General features: G+C 39.3%; 1 protein-coding gene across 4 annotated transcripts in view; it reads left to right on the top strand.

Annotated features, from left to right (window-relative positions):
• WDFY3 (WD repeat and FYVE domain containing 3) overlaps window positions 1-20,347 on the top strand; it is a 150,682-nt gene that overhangs the window by 75,487 nt on the left and 54,848 nt on the right. For 3 of the 4 annotated variants that reach the window (XM_053975345.1, XM_053975346.1, XM_053975344.1), the window contains exons 11-18: window positions 945-1,043; window positions 3,194-3,387; window positions 5,456-5,913; window positions 7,798-7,881; window positions 13,121-13,298; window positions 15,947-16,161; window positions 17,321-17,433; window positions 18,772-19,003. In XM_053975345.1, the coding sequence (XP_053831320.1) occupies window positions 945-1,043; window positions 3,194-3,387; window positions 5,456-5,913; window positions 7,798-7,881; window positions 13,121-13,298; window positions 15,947-16,161; window positions 17,321-17,433; window positions 18,772-19,003 (1,573 nt within the window). The remainder of the gene's footprint in view (window positions 1-944; window positions 1,044-3,193; window positions 3,388-5,455; window positions 5,914-7,797; window positions 7,882-13,120; window positions 13,299-15,946; window positions 16,162-17,320; window positions 17,434-18,771; window positions 19,004-20,347) is intronic. The other variant, XM_053975347.1, reaches the window with a different exon arrangement.

Below are 20,347 nucleotides of genomic sequence, written 5' to 3'. Positions count from 1 at the left end.
AGGAGACTTTTTTATAAGTTGGGTCTTCTAAGCATTTAAGAAACAAAAAATTAAGATCAGTTGTCTCCAGACTGGAGCATCTCAGATAAGCTGCACAGCTGCTAGGTCTCCAAAGCAGGCTCTGCCACGTGCCATAGGAGCCTACATGCACACAAAGACTTTTTTTTTTTTTTAACATTCTTCATTCAAACTGCAGTCCAGTTTGTGTGCATCAGTGACACTTAATTTTTAACCATAACTGATGGGTGTTTCACCTGGGTTTAATTGTAGGAAGCTTCATTAGTGAGTAGTAGCTATAGGTTAGTTAGAAAGCTTTGTTCCCCTTAACACCATTGGAAAATACATCAGTTCTTATGTTCCTGTAAATAAATAGATGAAACTGTCATCTAATCAGGGTGCACATGTCCTTGTGTTGGGGCTTACTTTTTATTAGAGTAATTTAAAATAACCAAAACCCCACTGTTTTTCCTGGAGTGTTTCTCTGTGTGTACTATGCCAATTGCAGTGTTGATCTGCTACACCTGTTGAGCAATCAGCACATTTGCTGTAATTGTGTGAGTGTAGTTTGGTGGGATTTGTGTGGAATTTCTCTTTTCAGGTACTGACAACTGAACAAGAACAGATGCTGTTAATCTTCAACTGGTGTAGTTTTGTGGCTCGAAGAAACAATAGCTGCAATGTCAGGCACTCACAGTGGAGCTCACAGTGCTCTAAAACCTCTGTTTAAATTCTTGTCTTTATAAAATTAACTTTTCATATGATTCATAGTTAAGCTGTCCCAGGAATTCATGTGTAGACTAAATCTCAGCTTGCTTTGGAAAATGGTGGGGCTGCATGCTCTCTGGGGAAGCAAAGAAAATAAAAGTGTTGGTGGAAAGTATTAAAAAGCATCTTTGAAAAGAGTGATATTTTCTATGACTTGAGCTTCTGAAATTTTTTTGTAGTGGATTCAAGAAACAGTTCATTTGAGGACCAAAAGCAGCTGGCTTTATTGGTTATGGAGACCCTGACAGTACTACTACAAGGATCAAACACAAATGCAGGTGAGTGAAGAGATTGTTGTCAAGATACGTACAAGGAAAATCGTGTCTTGACTTTCTATCTTCAGGCCACTATTCAAATACTCTGAAATACACTTTCTCTCCAGCCAAGTTTTCCCAGCAAAGAGAATAGACAGCACAGTCTAGAGTGCATAAAATAAGGAGAACAAGATAGTGTTTAACTTAAATTTCTTTAGTATTATTTACTTGAAGGCAAAGTAAGACCAGATCCCATCACTCTTCAACAGTTCTATAATAATTCATGATAGTGCTTGTAAGACTGTTTGGATATTCAAAAATTTAAGCACATAATTAGAAATGGAGTTCAGTGTTCACAGAGTCACGTCTACTTAATGTAATGCCTGTATCTTTAGCTAAAGATGTTTTTTCATTTTCATTAAAGAGTTATTCCCAGTCAGTACGTACAAACAGGGCTCTGTTACAACTGTCCTTTTGTAAATCAGGCAGTTTTGTATTATGCTTCATTAATCAAGACTTAGTGATTTTGAGACTATGGTGGCATCCACCTGCATTGTGACAAACCCTTGGCTGCTGTTAGATGGCATTCCTGACCTCATCTAGGAAGCACCAATCAGCCATCAGGACCTCCTTGCTGCTTCTCAGGACTGATTTAATCTCTGAATATCCACTGGAGAAACAACAGCGGGAGTGTAAAGACGTCGGCACTTGGGGTGATGCCACAGATGATGTTTCTGAAGAATCTTGGGGAGTTCAAGGGCCTCATTTCATCAGTAGCTCTCCTATTTCAGGAGTAGGACAGAACATACAGGAGGAGCTGAGGAACTATTTCTCAAGAAGTGTGGCTGCTGTCTGTGCTGGGATGTGAGCGCAGTGGCGCTGTATCTAGAGGCCAGCAGACGTTATAGGTCATCACAGAAGCATTAGTAGGCACAGCCTTGCAGTGATTCATACCACACTCAGTGCTTGGTTTCTGATCTTAAACCACTCTCTCTGATAAGCTTTCCAGAGTATTGCAGAGCTGCTAACTACATTTCAACAGGAAATTTGGGTGTCCAGACCCACAGAGGTTCACTGGATAGTTGAGAACCTACACTGAGAGTGGGAGAAACATAAAATCTTACCTCAGTCTCTATGAAAACCTGACCACAAAGGAGATGGGCTATACTTGTGAAGGGGTGCAACAAGCTCACCTGTCTCAAGATCTGAGGCCTCTCCTTTTGCAATGAATCCATCTCTGATCCAAAGGACATCAGAGAAAGCAGGAGGCAGGAAATGGATAGTGGGATTCATGTCTGTATGTATATACATGTTAGAGGGAATCAACTTGCTAATCCTGAACTTGGTCATTTAAACTGCTCTTTGAGTTTATAGTCACATGGAAAATGATCCCTTTTGATGCAGTAATGGAGCATTGATCCATTTCCCCAGTCAGTTTTCATCTTCAGTAATTAACATAGGACGATGCTCTAGGTGCTGACACAGTACTAAACACACATTATTTATGCCATATATATTCTACTTTGGGGTTTGTAATGCTTTCAGAATTGATTTTCATATAATTTTTGGTTATCGCAGTAGCCAGCAAACTTGAAAAACATTGTTTGACTTAAGCTTAATCTCCACAGAGATAGGTCTTGTCACAAAAAATCTTCAGAATCTTACAAATGATGTGGATAGACTGAACCACTTCTCAACCATGCTCGTGTCCAGAAACATCCTAGTTATAATTTCAGTTCATATTTCATTTAGGTCATTGCTAAATGTGAGATAAACCCTGCCCTAAACCAGAACAGTATATGGTCTTCACAAAACACGGAGGGTTTTGTACATTTTTTATTTCATCCTGAGACCCTTTGACCTTTAGCATATAAAGAGTAACTGCTGTTAGAATAACAGAATTATTGAGGAAATTCTTAGAGCTGACTTCCATCCATGTACCCAATGCCTTTAGTGAAAAATTTTGTCAGAAGACATTGAAATTCTATTTTTATTTCTGTTAGGGGAGGAAAAATAATAGTAAATCATTACACATCCATAGAGCTAAAACTCTGCCCTTCATTCTGTAGAAATGAAAATTAAAACCTTTGATGTTGTTTTGTTGTCATTATTTGCCACTGCTTATATTTTGCTTACTCTTAAAGCGCTTACCCTGCCGCCCTCTTTCTGAGCAGGCATTTTCAGGGAGTTTGGCGGTGCCAGGTGCGTGCACAATATCGTGAAGTATCCGCAGTGCCGCCAGCACGCCCTGATGATCATCCAGCAGCTGGTGTTGTCACCCAGTGGAGAGGACGACATGGGCACCCTGCTGGGGCTGATGCACTCAGCCCCACCTACGGAACTGCAGCTCAAAACCGACATCCTAAGGGTAGGTGAAGGGTTCTTCTTCAGCAGTCTTGCTCCTAAGGTGGGGTTCCAAGAGGGAAAGCACTGAGAAGTGCATTGGATTGAGCTGGATTGGATGGGTGGTGTTTAGACAACTCCATTGTCTCTGGAGTTGAAATACATATATTTGTTCCATGGCTTTTTGGGTTTTTTTTTTACCATCTATCCATGGTAGGCTTCAGAACTGGAGATGTAGGCTAATGAATATGTTTTTAGCGTCATCACGTTCTTGGATAGAAAATGAGGTTCTGCAGTTATGATAATTTTCCCTGGTGGGGTCTTATTCAGTTAAAAATAATGGGAATATGTATGGAAAAATAGCAAGCAAATAACATGCATTTATTTTCAGCTCTGGCTTGCATTTTCCTGTGGCATCTTATTTTACCAATTTGTATCAATGAATGCTGAAATAATTAATATAAATGCAAATTGTAATGATCACAGTAAAAGATAAAGCTGAAGAACTTGCTTGCTTAAGCAAACTAGTGGAATAGTAAGACGGTAATCCTGGAGTGGAGGAAGAAGCAAGACAACTCTTGTCTGTTTCCTGTTGTATTAGGTGTTTTGTTTGCTAATCTAGACCCACAATTTCTCTTCAGAGTAGCTAATACTATTTTTTAAATTGACAAAATACTGATTTATTTTAGGGTAGAAAAGCTGAGGCAAATAGTATAAAGTAAATGAGTCTTAACAAAGAGAATTCAGACATCTAGGTTCATTTCTGTTCAAAGGAGATGTAGTATTTCTCTGGCAAATGAACAGCTTCATATTATTCCAAAAGACAGAAAGGAGAGCTGATAATAAAACTGTTCATTTACTGTGTAATGTCTATGAAGGTCTTCAGCAATTTTTGTTATTCAAATATGTGTTATTCACCATACTTATGGGGAAAGAAAAGATATTGGAGTTCCCCAGAGGCTTTAACAGAAAATCAGGATTTCTGTCTTTCCTATTGTACTTGTCCTCCATTGGTGCTGTTCTCAGAAGTTTAGGTTATGGAACTGACAGCCCAAAACCGTGTGGTGATGTGTCTCTTAATATTTGTTCAAGTTTGTCAGGAAAGGAGATAGTTCCTTCAGAGGAATGACAGTCTTGCTATTTCACTACCCATCTTATGAGTGCTTAAAAAAGCACTTTCAGTCATGGAAAATTCCCCCTGGCCTATTTTTCTCTATCAGTAACATTTTTCTGTTGTTTATGATGCTTTCTGTAGGGAGACTTTTTCTTCTATCTTCACACATGGGTCAAACTTCCTATGACAGGTGTCCTTTTTGGTTTTTTTTTGGTTGTGTGGAGGGGCTTCTCCACCCCCTGATTTCACAGATAATGAGTATTATTCTCTAGTACCTAAGTTCATGTATTTTCTGCTCTTTATACCATGGCTTTGCATTTATTCGTTCAGGAAGTAAGGTTTTATCCACTTTCATTTCTCTCTACAGCTTACTTTTGAGAAGAAACTCTTAAAATATAGTCTTAGTCTCAATTCAGAGATTTATAGAGGAAAGCTAAAAATAAGTGGGCATATTTGGCTAATTCAAAGCTGCCAGGTGCTTCCGCATTGTTGATTTCTAGGAGACTGTTAGGATGCTCCAAGGTTTAGATTTTCATTGCTGCAAGAAGTCAATTGCCTTCTCTTGTTTGAGATTGTTTGTGAAGTGTGATGACAGAGAAGATTCCTTTCTAACAGATATTCTCAACCTTGTCACTAAAAGAATTACTTGGCAATTTTGGGTTACGTTCTGGACTTGGTCAGGTCTTTTCTGTTGGAAGGTAATTTCTTATTTCTAAATAAGGGGCAGTGTTCTACTTTTCCCCCTACTCTTTTTTTTTTTTTTTTTTTGGCAAACTTTTGAGTATGGGAATTTTTGTAGTACAAAGTTGATCTTCAGAGACTTCAGGCATTACCAGGTTCTGACAAATGACACAAGGATTTTGCTAGCACAACAGTGTTGTGTGAACAAAAATGTTCCTACCTTTTTCTAGGCTGTTTGTAATGCTGCTGCTTGTTGTTGCTGGTTTTTTCCTGTTTTGATTGTTTGTTTTGTCCACAGGCTCTACTCTTGGTACTGAGAGAGAGTCACCGCACAAGAACTGTTTTTAGGAAAGTCGGTGGATTTGTGTATGTCACATCTTTACTTGTTGCCATGGAAAGATCTTTGTGCTCACCACCTAAGAATGGCTGGGAAAAAGTAAACCAGAACCAAGTGTTTGAACTGCTTCACACTGTGTTCTGCACATTGACTGCAGCAATGCGCTACGAGCCAGCCAACTCTCACTTCTTCAAGACAGAGATCCAGTATGAAAAACTGGCAGATGCTGTTCGATTACTTGGCTGCTTCTCAGACTTGAGGAAAATAAGTCCCTTGAATGTCTTCCCTTCAAATACACAACTGTTTCAAAGACTTTTGGACGATGACCTAATATCCCTGGATTCTGTGTCACCTACTCTAAGACATTGCAGCAAACTTTTTATTTACCTCTACAAGGTAGCAACAGATTCTTTTGACAGGTATGACCTTTGCTTTTTTTTTTTTCTTTCATCTTCTCTGCCTGCCTACGCCAGTGTTCTCCAAAATAGTTCTCTTCAAATGCCTTCTTTGCAAGCTTTTGTATTTCCATTTTAATCAACTTCACTCCACTGAGAGGAGGATAATGTGTCAACATCTGACCAAATAATGACTTAGCTTGCTGCTGTTCTCCAGGGTGTCCAGTGTTCTCTCTGATGTTGGATGTTTTTATCATGGCAGCAGTTTATATAGAGATACCAGTTCATGGTTATATTTGATGTGTTGAAGCAACCTGTTGGTTGATAGGCTGACAGGTTGCATTATCATCATTAGAAATACTATATTTTTGTGCTTTTATTATGTGAAATTAAAATTTGGTTGTTGAATGTCATGCCTTAACTTCATGTTTCATTTGATATGGAGCTGTAAAGTAAATGATTAAATAATACCATGATTAATTTAGAAACATTGGAAAATACTCTTCAGTATACAGGTCTAACTGTAAATTTGGCACTACCAAATCAACCACTAAACCATGTCCTTTGGTGTCACATCTACACATCTTTTAAAGACCCTTAGGCATGATGATTCAACTCCATCCAAGGGCAGCCTGTTCCAATGCTTGATAACCCTTTTGGTGAAATTTTTTTTCCAACTATCAAATCTAAACATCACCTGGTTCAACTTGAGGCCATTTCCTCTTGCCTTTTGGCTAGTTATTTGGGAGAAGAGATGGACACTACTACTATGACCATCTCTCAAGTAGTATTAGAGAGTGATAAGACCTTCCCTGTGTCTCTTTTTCTCCTTGCTAGCACATAAGACGGACATCTTGCTTTACATGGATTTGCTTGTTCTTTAAAGTTCTAGGTAGTCTGTAAATTATTGGTATTTTAAATTTAACTGGGACACATGCCCAGAGTGAAACAACTTGAATTTAAATTATAATGAGACTCAAAATGAACAGAAATGTGTTTTAAAGGTTCAAAATGACAACAAAACTTTGTGAAATATGTATTGAAGATTGGCTTGTCTTAAAAGTAGTTTTTTCCACAATTTAAGGTACAAAACATGAAACACAGACCTAAGCTTTGTGTCTGGGACCTTTAAGCTGTTTATACCCTAGCCTTTGAATGTATGTGATCCTGTTTTAATAAGATGGGCAGTCTTGCCCCCAAAGGAGGAGACTTAATGCTTTTCTCTTCTTTAAAGAAAATTTTAACAACTAACAAACCAACAAAAAAACCACTCTAACACACACTCACACTCTGACACACTCACCAAAAAGCCAACTTCAGAAATCAGTTTATTTGATCTCATTTTGAAGCATTATTAAAGCATTCAGGTAGCAGGAGGACAATTTTATTAAGAGTGTGTTACTTGTACTGTAGAAGTTGACACTGGCTAACAATAGAGAATGAGGAAACAATGGGGTAAGTAAATCACATGGCGATGTTGCATAAGATACCTCACTAAATTCCTTTTTTTTTTTGGCTGTTATTTTCAGTGATTTTTTTTTCTTCTTTAAATATTCTGTTCATCATTCATTATTGAATTTACATTGACTTTATTTCTTACTTCTGTTGGTTATATCGAATTCACTGAAGCTTTACTTTCTCCTCTGAATGTCTGCTGTTATCAGTTATCAGTAACTCTCAGCAGAGCAATGAGCAAGCAGTGCAGAGTCACACCACAAGACCTGTGCACACTTCGCATGTCTGTGTTCACCTGAGGCTGTTGTTCAGTTTGTCCTTTGTCATCCATGTTGTTTCTGAAGGATGGATCCAAGTAACAATTTTATTGGTGCTTTTGTAAAACTAACAAGCTTATGGCTTCTGGTTTCTTCTCTAACCTCTCTGTCCTACCCCTGTCTGTTTTGTCTGTAGTCGTGCAGAACAGATCCCTCCTTGCCTGACAAATGAGACTTCTCTCCCCTCTCCTTGGGGTACTCCAGCTTTATCCAGGAAAAGGTACCGACCCTTCAAAGAGAAGCTGATCTCGTTTCTGATTTTTCTCTCTCACTGTTGTGTTTCTTAGTTTTGGGGGGAGGGATGTTTCTCTTAAATTGCTATTCTGAGGAGTGCATTTCCGCTTGTGTATTTACTGGATAAAAAAATGTAAAGGCATGTTTCATAGTGAATCCTAGGCAGTGATGAGATTAGAGATGTCTCCAGATTCCCATAGCACTTAAATTTAGGCTTGTGTTTCAAAACCCAATAAAGCCCAGTATAAGAAATTATCTAAAGGAGGTATATATGACCCTCTCAGGAGCAGTTCAAAGGCATTCAGACTATGCTAGTAGATCAATGAATACGGCAGGATTTCTCTTTTCCTGACTAATTTTTCAAGAAAGCTTACTTTTGGTGGAGAGTGAATGGCTTGTAAAGGTGCCATTTATTAGTAATTCCAGAGCATAAAAAGTAAAGAATGAACCTGTCAGTACTTGACTACCAAATCATTTATTATTGAAAGGTTTAGAAAGAAAGCACAAATGGCTCAATTCAGAAATCCAACCACCCACTTTCATTCCCAAGCTACAGTCTTTTCTTATGCATCTTAATGTGTCTGGTAGACTTCAATATTTTTTTTTAAATAGATGTTACTGTCTGAACAGTGTTACTTACAGGTTTGTGCAAATGTGAAAAAAATTTTTCCTGGAGTCCCCAGGGAAGGGAGCAGCCCTTCACTATCTACAGATGCAAGTTAGACAGAGGTTTGCTTTTGAAAGACACAGAGATATCTGAGATGCAGGTGCCATGCGTAGAAAATACGATCATTATTGAGTGGTATACTGCTTAAGATAGGCCTTCAAGCTTCATGGTTGGAATGTAAAATATTTTGCAAAGGAAAACAACCAAAGATGCTTTTGGAAACTGATTTGAAAGGAATGTTTATATTAAAGCAGATTAGTAAAGAGAACCTTTTTTCTTTACTGAGTGAAGTTACCCAAGTCATACCTGGCTATTCTCCAGGGAGTGGCTTGGACAAAGGCACCTTCCCAGTAACCCAGAACCTCTTAGATTGTCATTTCCTTTCTTTTACAACACTGAGGCATTTAAGAACAAACGTTATAGTTTACAGAGAAAAAACTTTAGCTGCCAAAGTCTTTTCCCTCTCATTTACTCTGAAGAAACATGTAAGAAAACAGTGTTTCCTGTGGAAGCTCTTTACAGCTTCAGCCCTGCATTAACTTCTAGTGTTGCAGATTGTCCATCCCTTTGCTACATTTTGCTGTTCTCCCAGGTGTAGGTGGCAGGGCTGCTCAGGTTCACTGAATTACTCAAACACACAGATATTGAAAGGCTTGCACACAAGCAGTGCCTGCCAAACAGGAGCTGCTTCCAGGGTGTGATGAACAAGACTGCCAGATGGGTGGCTGATGTAGCCTGGAAATAAAAATATAAATATAGCTATATATGAATAGATCCGTTTGGCTTCCCTTGGTTTTTGTTTTTTCTTTTTGTGGTACTGAAAATGCAAGCAGTTGCTTGAAAACCTGAGGTAAAGATTGGGTAGTTTAAAAAGTCATTATCCCTGTGGGTGCTTTCAGCAATTCAGGTAAGCTCCAGTACAGTAATGTAGGTACTTGCTGGGGTTAAGTGCTTTTGAAATGGATTTTCACAAACAAAAAAAGCCTTTGGGTTGTAACAAATTGTGTAAGACCCAAAGTAAAAATGGACAGAAAGATTGATCATGCTTGCTTGGGTGACTTTCATATCCTTTCTGAAAAGCATGTTTTAAGTAAAAAAGTAGAACTAGGCTTTCCAAAAAGTCTGTTTGAACAGCTGTCTGCTTTCTCACAGCATCATGTTTGTCATTCCTAGTGAATTCATTGCCAGTGGCTGTAATCTTTCTACTTTCAAAAATAAGCAGCTTGGGGTTTGTAGTCCAATATTATTTTTTTCTCCTCCTAAATGTCAGATACGGTCAGATTCTGTCGAAGTTGACTCTTCCCAGAGAAGTGTTTGCTCTTCTGATTGTTTTCTGTCTCCTTTGCTTTGCATCCTTGGGATCTCCCTTGTTGTTGTGGCCTGGTTTTCTGCCTTTTGACTTGTAAGACAGATGCCTGAGGGAGTGCCCTCTGTTGTTTGGCTAAAAGAGCAAGCAGACACTGTGCACACAAATAATTCGTATAAAAATAGCACAGTTCTGGTTTCTCACACAGTCTAGAATAGTTTTGAATGCACTGATATGCTAATATTCTCTCTCAGACATGTCTCAAAGATGTATTTCCCTGTGGAGTGCTGCCATCCAATTGTTCTCCTTTATGGAAGCAGAGTAGGTGGGACTCCTGCAGCACGTGTTGGGATGGCAGTATGTGGCTTCCTCTCTGTTACCTAGAATGCATTGTTCTTCCACACCTGTGTAATTTGAATCAAGAACTACAGCTTTTTCAACTCTTTGATTGTTGTGAATTTTAGCAGAAATATGCATTCTTCTTTTTTTAGGATATTTTGGTCCTGACAGGGTAGAGAATAGAATGTAGCTTTGACTTTTTAGCCATTATTTTTAAAACGTTTCCATACTGATCACTCTTGGGGAACGATATGCAGAGGGTTTATCTACAGTAAATCTAACATTTCTTTCCAGATCAAAATGCTGTTGTAATTTTCATCAATAATTGTAGCTAATTATATAACTGAAGTTATATTAATTAATTATTTTCAATTATATATTTTAATAAATTAAACAGATTAGACATACAAATGCATGTCATCTTGTGTACACTGCCTTTTTCCATTATCTGCTTCTTTTTTCTTGTTCCTTAAAGGAGACATATAAGAATGTGGAAGGATGGCTAAATTAATTTATTGCAACTTCTACCCTGACCCATAGAACTGTAACATTAATATTTTGGAAGGATTTTGTAAGATCTGTTTTCTTTTTTCTGCGTAGAGATATCTTTACAAACTTTTTTTTTTTTTTCCTGTTGAAGTGTTACAAGTTCTCTTTATATGGAAAAATTAAAAATAGAAGGTATTTTAAAATTACTTGAAAAGCTTTCAATAATAGATGCTTTAAAAAGATAATTTTTCCTTAGACTGCTAACAGGAAGCCTAGTCTGGACTGTATTGCTTTTTCAGTTGTGTGGAATGTTACATCCAGGTGGTTTGAGACCAGGATCATATTTGTGTTTGTGACTCACTGTGAGCAATGTTTTTGTTATGCTCTCTGTGTACTACCATGTTTTAACCTCATAATTTACCTAACAAGGTGAATGTGATAGTGCAGATCAGTGTGCTTAAAAGTAAAATTTGTACTTAAAAGTGAACAGAATGTCTTAAGAAATGGAATTTCACTAGGCTTATGAGAATTCTTAAAGATAAATGGATATTTAGTCTTTTTAACTGCATCCTGTAAAACTGGCATTGAGATGCTCAAGGTGACATTGGAAAGAGGCTGCAGTTTTCTCCTTAAACGGAGAGCAGTGCTTTTAGGATGCATGAGAAAAAATTGCCTGTGTTCCAATTTCTGCAGTAAGTCAGGGCAGAGGCTTCAGATAGCATCTCTTTGTGACAGTATTACCATTTCTTACACTGTTCTTAATTCCATTTCTTTTTAAAAGAAACAGTGAAGCCTTTCTTACCTGCTAGATGTTTCCATAAGTGGTGGGGCTGACAGAGAAATTTAGAAAATTAATGGCTTAAGGGTTTGTAAAAGACACTAGAAAAATTCATTTAGGGAGATCTTTTTCTTAGCAGTTGGTTTCAGTAGAATTGTCATATTAGTTCCTGTAAGCATTAGCTAAATGAGTAAAGCATCGGTAATCTAATTTTTCTTGAAAACTCCCTTTTGAACAGTACTCTTGGGTTGTTCAGGTGCCAAGTTTTTGCTGATCTGCCACAAAGCTTTTCAGTAGGAACCTTTTTATTGGAACATTATTTATTGAACCAGTTTTCCAGCCAGCACAAGAAGATTGCAAGTGCTGTGCTTCCTGTTGTCCCGTTTTAGGCTGAATAATCCAATATCTCAGCCTTCCCCCATAGATGTGTTTCTTGCAGAGGAATTGGGCTTGGTGGCTGTGTTTAGGGCAGAATTGTGTTTGCAGCCTTCCTCATCTCCCATCTATGTTCTGTTTTTCCCAGGAGAAAGAGATTGCCTTGTTGGAAGTGTCTAAAGGGTGAGGAACAGCCAGTCTCAAAGTCTTAACTTAGGGTCAGGGTTTGAGTAAATTTCTGTCACTGAGAACAGAAGAGAGGAAATACTTCTTTCAACTGATTTGATAAAAAGAAACCCTTCTTGTTTTGCTGTATTCAGTTGTAAAATGAAGGACATTGTGATCATCAAAAAAAAATTCTTACACATAATTTGTTCTATTGCTTCTTACAAATAAGTGTATGATAAATACTGTAGGCTATGGGTGATTTGGGTTGGGGCTTTTCTGGGTTTGTGGGTTTTTTTCTTGTGGGGGTTTCTTGTGTGTTTTGGTTTTCTTTTTTTGTGGTGAGCATGAGTCTTTGGATCTTGCTTTTGCTTCTAAAGCAAGATTTTGAAAGCATATGTTTAGTAAGCTGCTCATGCTGTTTGTGTTTTGAAACCCTTGCGGAAAGAAGAGTGGCATCAAGCTGATATCTCCAAGAGTTTCAATGAAGAACATGTCTGCATTTTTCAGGACCAGTGGTTGCTTCTAAGTCATTGTGTCAAATCCTCTTTTCCCTGGATCAGACTAAAGCATCTTCATGTAAAACCTAATGGCTGTAGCAGTCACAGAATTACTGAGAACATACAGACTGCTGGCATGAGTAAACACAGAGACCACCCTTCTATTCCCCATGGCTGATTAGATTGCTGAGGGTTTTGTGATAGTACATTTCATGATCAGGTGTTAATGAAAAGCAAATGGGGAGACACACATCCAGAGAACAGGAGCATTGGTAGGTTGCTCACTGCAGTTGTTGTGTGCTGCCACTGCAACTAGAATAAAAAGGAGGCAATAAAAACAATCTCTTAAGTTCTTGAAACCGTGTAGCACCTGGGGAAGGCACTTGCAAATTCAAGAATGGTTGAGAAACTGAAACCTCTGCAGGCTGTCTTTAGGGAAACATGCCCAACAGGTTTGAGAAGAGGAACACTTGTTCTGTCTAACTGAGGGAAGAGCAAGGAAAAGGGAGTAACATCTATAGGCCAGTACAATTTTACAGCTGTTTAAAAAATGCAGAGCTCATAATAGCTGGGTGTTGTAACCATGGGATGTTTTCTGTCCTGCAGGCATGCATATCATTCTGTTTCAACACCCCCTGTTTGCCCTCAGAAAAACATAGCTGATGTGAAACTCCAAACAGGACCCACGTCCATACAAAGCTCTGATGCAGTCATTATTCACCCTGGTGCTATGCTTGCAATGCTGGATCTTCTGGCTTCTGTTGGATCAGCTACACACCCAGAGGTAAGGGAAAAAATGTGTGGTCTGAAGCTTTGGGAGTTGCTGGGGAAAAGGATGGCTGTGGGAAATAGGAAAGCTGGTGATGTCCTCTCATTTTGTGCTGAAAAACATCTGTTTCACAGGTTGAGTTGTAGAACAGGTGGCATAGATGTCTAGGAGGAATTGCTTTATTTCATAGGCTTTCTTTTGTTTATCTCTTTCAAACTCTTGTTAGTAATGTAAGTTTATGAAGTGGCCATCAGATAAGTTTCCAAGCACTGTGATTAATTCGTGTTTTCCCTGATATATCAGGTATTAATGCACACTGTGAGGACACAGGACTGAACATCATATCTTGGACTATGCACACTGTTTTAAGTAGCTGAAATATGTTCTAGTTCTAAAGTTGTTCTAGTTGTTCTAGTTAAAGTTAAAAGTTCCAAATATGTTCTAGTTCTAAAGTTGTAATGACTGCTTTGTACAATTCCCAACCCAGAATGTCTTCTGGTACTTTGTATATGAAGGATTTGTTGGACATTTTTGGAAGTTGCTTATGTATTTTTTATTTGAGATGTCTTCCCTGAAGAATACTTTTTGTTTAAAAAGAAATAATAATTCCAAAAGCTTGCAAGAATTACTGGATTCCTCTTTCTTGGTCCCTACTGGTCGTGAGTGTGGTAACTTTCTGCCTTCACAACATAAATTTGACAATCATGTTGCATATGTCTTTCGTTTTGTAGAGGTTTATGGTGGTGGTGGGGAGCAGAAATGAAGCCAGTATAATCCAAGGGGAAGTAGTTAGCAACCTGATACACAACTTAAACACTCACAGATCTATGGGGCTGATGGGATTTGCCCAAGGGTGCTGAGGAAGCTGGTGGAAGTGCTCACTGAGCCACTTTCCATTATTTACCAGTAGTCCTGGCTAATCAGGAAAATTACAGTTGGTTGGAGATCAGTCAATGTGATGCCCATCTACAAGACTGGCCAGGAAGATCAGGGGAACCACAGGCCCCTCAATCTGACCACAGTGCTGGGGAAGGCTGTGCAGCAGATCATTACACATTCTATGCTGCAGCACATACAGAACAGAAATCAGGCCCAGCCAGCATGGCTTTATGTAAGGCAGGCCCTGCTTAACTAACCTGGTCTCCTGTGGCAAGGTGACCCTCTTGGTTGATGAGGAAAAGGCTGTGGATGTCATTTACCTGGACATTAGTAAAGCTTCTGATGCTGTTTCCCACTGCATTCTCCTGGAGAAACTGGCTGTTCATGGCTTGAGTGGGTGGACTCTTTACTAGGTTAAAAACTGGCTGGGTGGCCAGGCCCAGAGTGGTGGTGAATGGAGTTACACCCATCTGGCAGATGGTCATCAATGGTGTTCCCCAGGGCTCAGAACTGGGTCAGTTCTGCTTAGTATCTGTATTGATCTGGATGAGGGAATCAAGTGCACTCTCAGTTTGTGGATGGCACCAAGTTCAGCCAGAGTGTTGATCTGCTGGAGGGCAGGAAGGCTCTGCAGAGGAATCTGGACAGGCTGGATTGATGGGCTGAGGGCAGCTGTGTGAGGTTGCCAAGTGCTGAGCCCTGCTCTTGGGTCACAACATCCCCAGGCAGTGCTAAGGGCTTGGGAAAGAGTGGCTGGAAAAGACCTGGGGGTGCTGGTCTACAGTATGAGCCAGCTGTGCCCAGGTGGCCAAGAAGGCCAATGGCATCCTGGCCTGCATCAGCAAGTGTGGCCAGAAGGACCAGGGCAGTGATCATCCCACTGTACTCGGTACTGCTGAGCCTGCACCCCAAATCCTGTGTCCAGTTCTGGCCCCTCACTACAGGAAAGATGTTGAGGTTGCTGGACTGGGTCCAGAGAAAGGCAGAGGAGCTAAGGAAGGGTCTGGAGCACAAGTCCTGTGAGGAGTAACTGAGGGAGCTGGGAGTGTTTTAGCCTGGAGAAAAGGAAGCTTAAGGAGGTTCCTTACCCCTCTCTAAAACTACTTGAAAGGAGGTTGTATCAAGGGGAGAGGCAGTCTCAACAAGTCAAACAAGTGATAGACTGAGAGGAAATGGCATCAAGTTGTGCCAGGGGAAGTTTACGTTGGATATTAGGAAAAACTTATTCACCAAAAGGGTTGTTAGGCACTTGAATGGGCTGCCTAGAGCACTGTTTGAATCACCAGGCATGGAAGTCTTTAAAAGATATGTAGATGTGGCACTTGGGAACATGGTTTAGTGGTGAGCTAGGCCATGCTGGGTTAAGAGTTCAACTGAGTGATCTTAAAGGTCTTTTCCAACCTAAATGATTATATTTCTATGTTAACTTACTAGGAATAGCTTAATAGTCACAAAAATAAGAGTTTCTAGTTCTGTCTAAGCTGGCTCTCTTTGCTGGTGAAAAGTAGAGGTTAGTTAGCCATTCTTACCTGAATTATTTTTCTTGACCATAGTTCCGGTAATCCTTTGTCTAACAAATTACCCTTTTTTGTACAGAGTGTTTCTTTATACGGATGTGCACACACACCCCCTGAAAACACACAAGTGCATGCACAGATATTTAAGTATAGTTAATTTTCTATATTTATTGCTAATGGTAGTTTCTCTTATTATGTATAAAGCCTTTCTTCTGTTTTCCTCCTCAGCTTGCACTGTCTCAAGCCCTGTGCTGTTTTCTTTTTCAGCATGCACTGGATCTCCAGCTGGCAGTGGCCAACATCCTGCAATCTCTGGTGCATACAGAGAGAAACCAGCAAGTCATGTGTGAAGCTGGGCTCCACGCACGACTTCTGCAAAGATGCAGTGCTGCTCTGGCAGATGAGGACCACTCCTTGCATCCACCACTCCAAAGGATGTTTGAAAGGCTGGCCTCCCAGGCTCTGCAGCCCATGGTGTTGAGGTCAGAAGGATAGCCCTGAAGTTCAGTTGGACTGAAGCCTGCAGCCTGCACTGTCCCTGGCTCGCTGTAAATGGCTGGCAGTGGTAGAGAGCCTTAGTGACCTGATGTGGTAGAGATAGCACAATATCCCCTTGTATTTCTCATCAAATAGGTTGTCTCTTGACAGAGATAGACTTTTTGCCAGGGCCTGTAGTGACAGTACCACACAGGTTTTAAAGTTCAAGACGCTGGATTCAAATTAGACATGAGGAAGACATTTTTTACAGTGAAGGAGGTGAGACACTGGAAGAGGTTGTCCAGAGAAGTTGTGGATGCTCCGTCACTGGTGTTGTTCAAGGTCAGGTTAGACAGGGCTTTGAACAGCCTAGTGTAAGTGAAAGCTGTACCAGCCCACAGCAGAGGGCTTAGACCAAATGACCTTTAAAGGTCCCTTCCAACCCAAACTGTCCTGGGGTTCTGTGATCTCAGCTGTAAGAGGGAATTTAATTGTATTATCTCCTATGGATCACTGGCTGGCTGACCTGTAGCCAGGACAGCTGCTCTGTTCCCTTCAGTGACATGTAGCTGTGTCAGAAGGGATTTGCAAGGAGCCCTCTAGCTCATAGTCACATTACAGGGACTTAAGCTTCCCTAGCCATAGACACTGATACCCTGGGTAGCTCTATAGTGAGATACTATAGTTATCTAGAGATACAGGTGTTGATAGCTGTGAAATGATTCCCCCAACCAAATAGGACACACTGGTAAAACAAAGTTGAGGTTGCTTACTTCAGCCTGTGATCTGCCTCTCCAGAAGAGTTTAGCTTGCTGGACATGCATCATCAAATGTCCTGATGTTCTCCTGCAGAATGCAGCAGCCTCCTGCCAAGTTTTTTAATGAAGAGAAGGGAATTATCAAAATTGCTTTATTTTATGATAAATTACTTTATCAAAATTGCTTGATTACTTAAAATAGTGTCAACTTTTGAGAGCATGTGTTCCAAAGTAAAATTGTTTTGAATGGATCAAATATGGATCATAATTATGCATTGGATTATTTTCTTAGTAAAAAGTTATGTTTATTGCAAGCAATTACTCTCTTTTTTTAAAAACTGCTGTTAGATTTATATAGAGAAATAAATAGAGAAAATGACTTCCAATTTTTTTTATTCTTTCTTAGGGAATTTTTACGCTTGGGAAATCCTTTGAATTGCGGAGCCTGGGACAAAAAGTTGTTGAAACAGTACCGAGTGCACAAACCCAGCTCACTGAGTTTTGAACCAGAAATCAGAAGTAGGTGCTGAAGTGCTAAAAATGTGTGTAAATAATGTTTCACTCATGTCCCCCAGTTGCATACCTATTTAAAATTTTTAGGTAAGCATTCATAAAAATCCAACTTTACCCCAGCTTTGTATGAATGTGAAATCATCAGAACAATTTTAGAACTGGAAAAGTTCTAAAACCAAAGGGAATGTAGTACTTATATTGAATATATATATATCCAGCAAGGATTATTACAAGTTTTTATTTTAGGAACAGTAACTGTTAAATATGGTAGTAGTTTGTTTTTAAGTCTTGAGTAGGTCCTGCATTTATAGTTATTTAACATCATTTTTTCTCAGCTACTTTCATGAGCACGCAACAAATCATTATATCTGTGTAGTATCTCCCATGTGTTCAGTAAGGTGTCAGATAAAATAACTGCTCAATCTCCAATTATCCATGAGTTGTAGAGCTTGGGAATGGCTATTCCTGTAGTATAGGAGAGTCTCAATAAATTATAATACAAAAAATTGTTGAAAAGTTTCTAAAGCACAGGATATTTATTTCTGTGTGTCAGCTTGGTCATTGTATGGCTGGCTGTAACATATTAAAAATACCTTAGTTGAAATTTTTGAAGTATTTAAAAGAAACTAGAAAGTATCTTAGATGATACTGATTAAGCATTAAACAATGAAATAAATAAACAAAATAAATTAACTGAATTCATGTTATATTATCATGTTCAGTAAATTTTAAAAGAAGGGAGAAGAAGAGATTAAATTTCTCTTGGCCAGTGCTCCATTTATTTATATATGTATATATTTGCATTAAGGTATTATCACTGGGAAAAATAAACAATGAAAATGATTAAAACGTGAGACTAGAAAGTTTTTAGCCTAGGAAAGAGAATGCAAAGCTACTTTCTGAACACCACAAGTTATATTAAATATTCTAAGCTAAGTCTACTTTCTGCTCACTAAGAGCTCTGAGACTGCATCTGAAAAGCACAAAGCAGAATTTTCCCTACCTGTTAAGTCAGGTAGCAGAAATGCATCTGAAGAGGAGCCTCTGCAAAAAGGACACCGTGCTGACATGAGGTAATGGGAGGGCCTCTTGGCTTTACCACAAACTTTCCTTGGCATCTTGTGCAAGATGCTCATCTTTCTGCCTTGGTTGAGCATTTTTATTATCAAAGCAATTGATAATGAGCTGCCCATCTCATTATCTTACGAGAGGCTGAACTAGCTGACGATGTGTGACAATTCAGCTATTCCACCAGACTTGGAAGGTCCATATAAACAGCCCAAAAATGCCTCCCTTTGCAACGCTGTATTGCAATGCTGTGTTGTTTCTTGGCTTCTCCTGTAGATAGCATGGTCACCTCCATGGAAGGTCTGGGTCCTGACAGCGTCTTCAGTGTGCATGAGGACAGCCACTATCGGATAAGCAAGAGCCTGCTCAAGCCAGCAGAAGGAAGCACAGTGCCCCTGACCAGAGTCAAGTGTTTGGTCTCCATGACAACCCCACATGATATCAGGCTTCACGGATCATCAGTTACGCCAGCGTTCATCGAGTTTGACACATCTCTGGAAGGGTTTGGGTAAGGTCCTGCCATGCTCTCGAGTGTTTGCTTACTTCCTTTTCTCCCAAAGGAATCCTTGTGATTTTTAATAGACTATTTGCAAGTAAGGAGCAAATGAACTCTTTAAAGAGGAGAAAGGAATGCTTTGAGTCACATAAATGTCCACTTTCTTCCTTTCTCATTCACTAATACCTTGATAAAAAATGCTTGCTTGCTATGTGTGAAAGTGAAAAAAAGAAGTATGTATCATTGATGGGACCCTCTCAATTCTGGGTTTCACATCCCTTTTAAAACAAAGGAATGCCAACATACCCTTGAAGGGTTGCTGAGATTTATGTTTGACATTTAGATAGTACAGGTATTCTGAGACCCACTTAAAATTGCTGAAAAACATGAAAATGTATCAAAAATACAAATGAAGCAGACAAGTGAGTTCATGACATGATGAGCAGACATGACGAGTTCATGAGCAGACATGAAGGTAAATAACTGAAAGAAACTTAGTATTACTAACTGGAGGCATAGCCTGGATATCATGCTTAGCTCATTTTTTTCTTTTAGCACTACTTACTTATTTTTCTCTCTCTAATTAAGCACCTGCTGAGTGATGCACTTTTTGAGAATCATGCAATATGATTTAACTATTCAGAAGATGTAAGCATGACACTGTTCTCAACATCTGTTTAAGGAAAATGTTTGGTCTTTTTGGTTATAAAAATGGAATAGAAAAACTTGAATACTTGGGAGCTCTGCTGCTGTCTACATTCTCTTTTCAGCTCTGCAAAGCAAAGATGCAGCTCCCATTTTCCATCTAGCCTTTCCATACAGTACAGTCAGGAAGAGACTTATTTTTTCAGTAAACAAATATTACTCTAAGCTGTGCTCTACATCCTTTGTAAGAGAGAAGAAAAGAAAATTGTCTGGACCTAAGAACTTGAACTAGGCTGGCAGAATGAATTTTCATTTTGTTTGCTTCCGGAGATTTGTGGATGCTGGTAACACATCCAGAAGTAACTCACATAATGCAGTTGTGACTTCTTATAATATCAGCAAGTCAAGTAAAAAGGCTTCTAAAATAAATTTTAAGAAAAATCTAAGAACTTTTCTCCTTATATTGATTTCCATTGTGACCACAGCATCAGTGACTCTTGTAAGGACCAAACATAGCTAAGTTGGTGGAATATTAGTGTGAGAGTATACTGTATTAAGATAAGAACATCATTGTCTGCAGTTGCCAGATCCTTTGACGATTTAGCTGTTCCAGTCTCTTTAGAAGGTTCAGGACAGCTCAAAGGCTGCTGCAAGGTGCAGGTGCCCACAAGGGAACATCTTAGGCTATGGAACCACATGGACATGACTCTG

The sequence above is a fragment of the Vidua macroura genome, chromosome 4 (genome assembly GCF_024509145.1).
Source record: "Vidua macroura isolate BioBank_ID:100142 chromosome 4, ASM2450914v1, whole genome shotgun sequence".
Taxonomy (NCBI): domain Eukaryota; kingdom Metazoa; phylum Chordata; class Aves; order Passeriformes; family Viduidae; genus Vidua; species Vidua macroura.
Note: the sequence above shows the minus strand (reverse complement) of the source record. Positions and strands in the feature narration are given on the sequence as shown.